The 7,390-nt window shown below is 37.4% G+C and overlaps 1 protein-coding gene across 1 annotated transcript in view; it reads left to right on the forward strand.

Annotated features, from left to right (window-relative positions):
• The first annotated feature begins 1,353 nt into the window (after window positions 1-1,353).
• The window catches only part of LOC105521852 (guanylate-binding protein 6-like), a 16,301-nt gene continuing 10,264 nt past the window's right edge, over window positions 1,354-7,390 (forward strand). The window contains exons 1-2 of the mRNA XM_011956192.1: window positions 1,354-1,543; window positions 2,339-2,466. Of these exons, the coding sequence (XP_011811582.1) occupies window positions 1,354-1,543; window positions 2,339-2,466 (318 nt within the window). The remainder of the gene's footprint in view (window positions 1,544-2,338; window positions 2,467-7,390) is intronic.

Below are 7,390 nucleotides of genomic sequence, written 5' to 3' on the forward strand. Positions count from 1 at the left end.
AAAGTGCTGGGATTACAGGCATGAGCCACAGCACCAGGCCACCACCATACTTTTATTCTTAGTGGCAATACCATTCGTATTTCTACTAGCAATGGACAAAGATTCCAATTTCTCCACATTCTAGCTAACACTTGTTTTCTGCTTAATTTTCTTTTTTGAAAATATTAGTCATCTTAATGGGTGGTTGTGGAGTGGTACCTCACTGTGGTTTTGATTTGCATTTCCCCAGTGACAACTAATGTTGCACATGTTTTCATATGTGTACTAAGGTGATTTATAGGTCCTCCTGGGAGAAATGTTCATTTTAGGGCATTTTCAATTGGGATTTTGTCGCTGTTGAGTTGTAAGAGTTCTTCATGTAGTCTATCAGATATGTGGTTTGCAAATATTTTCTCCCATTCCATGGGTTGCCTTTTTACTACATTGACAGTGCTCTTTGATGCATAAAAGTTTTTAATTTTGATTAAGTGTGGTGTATCTATTTTTTTTTTTTTTCAGTTTTCTGTGGTTTTGGTATCATGCACAAGAAATCATTGATACTGGAAATCTGAGTAAGGCAGAACATATACCAGAAAGGACAGCCCCCAGTCAGAATAGCAGGTTATAAATAAAGTCTGTTCTACTGCCTTCATTCAGGGAAGGGAAGTAGAAACTGGACTGCCACCTCCTCCAGACCACAACCATGCCCTTGAGGTGAATGGATAGGGAAAGGGCAAATGAAACACCTTGGAATTTCCTACTATTTTGAATGTGCTCTTTTTTTTTTCTACTGGACATTTTCTTGGGTGCTGTAGACCTTTGACTGTTTTCTAGAGCTTCTATAAGATAATTTTAGTCATTTTTTCAGTTGTTTTTTGATGTCTCCAAGAGAGAAGAAGGACTTGGAACTTCTTAGTCTGCCATTTTGCACAATTGTCTGGGTTTGTAATCCTGGCTCTATGACTTATGCACTCAGCCTTTGTGAGACTCATTTATCTCATTTACATATATAGGGATATAATAATCTCTAACTTGCAGGTTCTTATAAGTGTCAGTGAGGTCAGATATTTAAGGCAGGCATCACAGGGCTTGGACTATTGTAGACCCCTATTATGATAACAGTTACTTGAGTTTTATTATTACTATTGAAGAAAAATTATGGAGATGATAATATACTATGTTTCATTGCTAACACCATTATGGATTTGGGAGAATGATGGAGGAAGCCTTTTGTAGTTCACTAATGATAGGTTACATGTTGTCTCAAAGAAATGCAAAAGTCTTATCAGTCCTAAATTTATGGGTGCTTGCATTACTGAGGCAGAGAATGTAACCTTATTTCTACTGGGAGGCTCTTCTAGGTTGGCAGTTGCCATGGAATCTGGACCCAAAATGTTGGCCCCCATTTGCCTGGTGGAAAACAACAATGACAAGCTGTTGGTGAACCAGCAAGCTATACAGATTCTTGACAAGATTTCTCAGCCAGTGGTGGTGGTGGCCATTGTTGGACTGTACCGTACAGGCAAATCCTACTTGATGAACCGTCTGGCAGGAGAGAATCATGGTGAGTGGTATCCTGGGACACAGGCCAATTGCTTGATTCCAGCATCTGAACGCTCTAACCTAGGCATGTGAAGTGAGAACCCAATTCCTTTCAATAAACCAACCTTCTCATTCTGATTCTCACCACCAAATCACTACCTTTCTGTAACCTTTCCCCATATTTTTTCCTTTATTCCCATTAAGGAAAATCTCCCCTACTAGTACTGAGAATGCTCCCGTGTCTTGTGTATTCAAGTCCTGGGCTCCCGTAATTGTGTCTCCTTTCTCTTATAACATATTTTACTTTCTTCACGTAATATTCCCATCAACATACAAAGATGTTTGAAGGTGTATCATCTTAAAAACTCTTCCTGAATTTCACATGTCATCGTGAGCACCAAATCCTATTTTGATTTTGCGTTTGTTTTTGTCTTTAATCACTTTCAATGCAAAAAACATTGCCTCAATCTGCTTTTTTGAATTATTTTGCTTCTCATGTCTTTCTTCAACCCACTCCTCTCTGACTTTGAACCCCACCACTTTTCAGGATGTTCTTGTTATCAGTGACCTCCATTTTGTCTGATTCATGGATTCCTTTTCATCTCCATTTTGAGCGCTTGCTTGGCATCATTCTCACATTTAATGTGCCTTGCTTTTTGAAATAGATGAATCACAGAGAGAGACATTCTTGAGGAAATGTAGAAAGCACCATCTTGTATGCTGGGGCAGTTACAATCGAACCAGTCTGAATCCATGGCCCCAGGGCTGTTTGGCTGTTCTGCTGTCCCCATGCTTAGCTTCCTCCTCTTCCCTGCAGGCTTCCCTCTGGGCTCCACGGTGCAGTCTGAAACCAAGGGCATCTGGATGTGGTGCTTGCCCCATCCCTCCAAGCCAAACCACACCCTGGTCCTTCTGGACACCGAGGGTCTGGGCGATGTGGAAAAGGTAAGACAGGGAGTCATAGGTGGGTTCTTTTTATTCCAGACATGATCCTTGTAATTTAATTGTTGTGATACATTTGTGAAAACTAGAAATCCAACTGCAGTGAATAAGGCAAACTTTGACCTGTTTGAGTCACAGTTCTAGACAAGATTAGATATCGTGGTATATTAGGTAAAACATTCTTTTATTTCTTGGCACAGTGGTGAATGACTTGATTCAATTTCATAAAATCTTGTTAAGCAGTTGAGTTCCAGGCCTTTGGGCTGAGTAGCGTGGACATTGGTGAACAAAGTAAAGGTCCTGCCCACAAAGAGCCCTCAGGGTGTAGAATGATTGGGAAAGAAGTAGGTTGCTGAGAGGGAGGAGACTGGAATGCAATGCAGTCTCTGCCCTCCGTCAATTCCACAGGGAACTCTGTGGCTGGAATGGCCCTTTTGAGTTATCATGTTTTGGAACAAGGATGCTAGGCCTTCATCCCTGGTGCTGGTCAATCACTGGAAGTCTATCCTGGAAAACTTTCTCATTAAGAGAGCTGACACCTGTGATCCAGGCAGCACCTCACAGCTTTCACCATGTACAGTTGCGTATAACAGTGCCTTGATAAGAAAGAGAAGAGGTATTGACTCCAATCTCAGGAGATGAAGAAAGGCCTCTCACCCACCTTCTGAGCTACTACGTGAAGAGTACATTTGAGGGTTGGAATTAAGAGAGTTCAGTTTATATTTCTCATGATGAAGCTCATCAACTACCCACAGAGCATTCTGGAAGGCTTTGAGACACTTCTGATTGTGCTCGTCATGTAAAAGTATTTGTTCTTCCTACAATAAACATTATAAGAGGAATTTTTGGTGTTTAGCTTCTTATGAATGGGTGAAATAAATAATTTCTCTCTTTTTTTGTCTTAGTTTGAGACTTATTTGGGAAAAGTTTCTAAATTTCTATACATATACACTTTATTTTTGCCCAAACAGGCGTTGGAAATTCTGTTTATTTTTCGGCTTTTGTGTTGTATAATTGACAAATAAAAATTGTATATAATTAAGCTGTACAACTTGATGTTTTGATATGTGTATACACTGTGAAATGATCACCACAATCAAGCCAATAATATAGCCATTACCTCACATAGTTACCATTTTCTTTTTTCTATGCTCTCTTTTTATTTTTTGATGTGGTAAGAACAATTAAGATCTGTCCTCTTAGCAGAAGTTAAGGTCACAATCAATATAGTATTGTTAGTTACAGTCACACTGCTGCACAGTAGATCTCCAGAGTTTATTTATGTTGCATAACTGAAATTTTATACTCTTTGACCAACATTTCTGCATTTCTCCCATCCCCAGCCCGTGGCAACCACTATTCCACTCTGTGGCTATGAGTTTGACAATTTGACTATTTTAGATTCCACAAAGAAGTGAGATTATGCAGTATTTGTCTTTCTATGTCTGACTTATTTCACTTAGCCTAATGACCTCGGTGTTCATCTAAGTTGTTGCAGATGACAAAATTCCCTTTTTTGAGATTGAATATATATGTTATAAATATATATATGCATGCTATGGATGGGTTGGCTGTGCCCCCACCCAAATCTCATCTTGAATTGTAGTTCCCATAATGCCCACATGTCGTGGGAGGGACCCAGTGGGAGGTAATTGAATGATGTGGGTGGTTTCCCCCCGCTATTCTCATGATAGTGAGTAAGTTCTCATGAGAGCTGATGGCTTTATAAGGGGATTCCCCCTTTACTTGGCTATCATTCTTCTCTCTCCTGCTACCATGTGAAGAAGGATGTATTTGCTTCCCCTTCCACCATGATTGTAAGTTTTCTGAGGCCTCCCTAGCCATGCTGAACTGTGAGTCAAACTTCTTTCCTTTGTAAAGTGTCCAGTCTTGTGTATGTCTTTATTGGGCAGCATGAGAATGGACTAATACAATGCACATACACGTACTCTATGTTTTCTTTTTCTGTTCGTCCATTGATGGACATTCAGGTAGTTACCATATCTTGGCTATTGTGAATAATGCTGCAATTATTATGGATATATTAAATATTCATACTTCCACATTTAAATATAAATATGAATATGAAAGTACAGATATCTCTTTAAAATATTGATTTAATTTCATTTGGATTTATACATAAAAGTAGGATTACTGGATCACATTGTAGTTCTATTTTTAATTTTTTGAGGAACCTCCATACTTTTTCCATAATAGCTGCATGAATTTACACTCCAAAAAACAGCAAATGTTCCCTTATTTTATATTTTTGCTGATAATTGTTATTTTTAATTCCTTTGGAAATAGCCATCTTAAATGTGTCATGTGATATCTTATTTTTGTTTTAATTTGCATTTCCTTGATAATTAGCAATTTTATACACTTTTATATATACATATTGGCCATTGGTATGTCTTCTTTTGAGAAATGTGTATTCAAGTTCTTTACTCATTTTTTAATGTTTATTTTAACTTCAGGGATACATGTGCAAGATGTGCAGGTTTGTTACATAGATAAACATGTCATGGGAGTCAGTTGTACAGGTTATTTTACAACCCAGGTATTAAGCCTAGTGTCCACTAGTTATTTTCCCTGCTTCTCTCCTTCTTCCCCTCCCACACCCTCCCATAATCCCCAGTGTGTGTTGTTCCCCTCTATGTGCCTGTATGTTCTCATCATTTAGTTCCCACTTACAAGTGAGAACATGCAGTGTTTGGTTTTCTATTCCTGCTTTAGTTTGCTAGGGATAATGCCCTCCAGGCCCATCCATGTCCTTGAAAAGGATATGATTTTGTTCTTCTTTGTGGCTGCATGGTATTTTATTGTGTTTACTTACCACATTTTGTGTATCTAGTCTATCACTGATGGGCATTTAGGTTGATTCCATGTCTTTGCTATTATGAATAGTGCTGTAATGAAATGAAGACATGCATGTGGCCAACAATCCTATGAAAAAAAAGCTCAACATCACTGATCATTACAGAAATCCAAATGGAAACCACAGTAAGATACCATCTCACACCAGTCAGAATAGGGTATTAATAGAAAGTCAAAAAGTAACAGATACTGGTGAGGCTGTGGGCTTTTACACCATTAGTAGAAGTGTAAATTAGTTCAACCATTGTGAAAGACAGTATGGCAATTCCTCAGAGAGTTAAAGACAGAACTACCATTGAACCCAGCAATCCCATTACTGGGTATATACCCAAAGGAACATAGATCATTCTATTATAAAGACACATGCACGCAAGTTATTGCAGCACCTTTGCTCATCTTTAATGAGGTATGAGTTTTGTTTTTTTTTTTCTTTTTGCTATTGAGTTATATAAGTTCCTTATATACTTTGGATATTAACCCCTTATCAAATATATGGTTTGCAAATATTTTTCTCCCTTTCCATTGGTTGCATTTTCATTCTGCTGCTTGTTTCCTTTGTTATCTGAAGCATTTTAATTTGATGCAATCCCACTTGTCTAATTTTGCTTTTGTCACCTGTGCTTTTGGTGTCATATCTAAAAACATCATTGCCCAAAGCAATGTCAAGTTTTTTCCCTGTATATTCTTCTGGTATTTTTATGGCTTCATATATTTTTTTCCCCTCTTTTGTCTAACTAAAATTTTCTATCCTTTAACTAACGTTTTCCAACCTTCCTTTTCCCCTCTCCACTAGCTCCTCGTAACCATCATTCTACTTTCTACTGCTATGAGTTCAATTCTTTTAGATTTCACATATAAGTAAAATCATGCAGTGTTTGCCTTTCTGTGCCTGGTTTATTTAACTTAGCTTAACATCCTCTAGATTCCTCCAGGTTGTTGCCAATGACAGGATTTCCTTCTTTTTGAACGCTTAATAGTATTTCATTGTGTATAGATTTCACATTTTTTAAAATTCGTTCATCTGTTGATGGAAACAGGTTAACTACATGCCTTGGCTATTGTGAATAGTACAGCAATAAATATAAAAGAACAGATACCTCTTTGACATAGTCACTTCATTTTCCTTGGATGTATACACAGTAGTGGGATTTCTGGATCCAGTTTCTGGCTTTCCGTTTAAGTCTTTAATCCATATTCAGTAGTTTTTGTGTATGGTAGGCAATAGGATCAAATTTAAATCTCCTGCATACATGTGGATATCTGTTTTTCCAGCACCATTTATTGAGGAAACCATCCTTTCTTCAATGTATGTTCTCAGCACATTAGTCAAAAATGAGTTCACTATGGATGTATACATTTATTTCTGCATTGTCTATTCTGTTCCATTGATCTATATATCTGTTTTTATGCCAGTATCATACTATTTTGGCTACTGTGACTTTGCAATATATATTGAAATCAAGAAATATGATGCCCCAGGCTGTGTTCTGGTTCAAGATTACTTTGATTATTCAGGGCATCTTGTGATTCTGTGTTAATTTTAGGATTGTTTTTTATATTTATTTAAGAATATTATTAGGGCCGGGTTGAGACAGTGGAGATGACTTAAGGCTAGGAGTTAGAAACCACCGTGGGCAACATAGTGAAAGCCCATCTCTACAAAAAAATAATAATAAACAAAATGCCTTTGGGATTTTTATAGGTACTCTAAAGTCATCTATCAAACGGTAATATTCTCCTGTCTAAATAGTTTATTGTTTGTCACGAGTTCCACTTCTAAGAAGAATCCTCATTGATTACTTTTTAAAAAATTAGGGATTGGGGGACATAAAGTAATGAATAGGCTATTCTTCCTATCTCCAAAATTCCATATAGAATCTCCTGGAATCATGTAGAAATCTCTAGCTCTCAATTTTTGTATTTGCTTTAGGAACCAGTTACACATGCTTTTTAGAGTAGAAATAATTCCTGGACTATCTATAATTTAGACATGCTCTAATTTATAAAAACAAATTTAGCCTGACCTTTAGTGCCCTTAATCAACCAGGTA

The sequence above is a fragment of the Colobus angolensis genome, unplaced genomic scaffold (genome assembly GCF_000951035.1).
Source record: "Colobus angolensis palliatus isolate OR3802 unplaced genomic scaffold, Cang.pa_1.0 Scaffold41, whole genome shotgun sequence".
Classification (NCBI taxonomy): Eukaryota; Metazoa; Chordata; class Mammalia; order Primates; family Cercopithecidae; genus Colobus; species Colobus angolensis.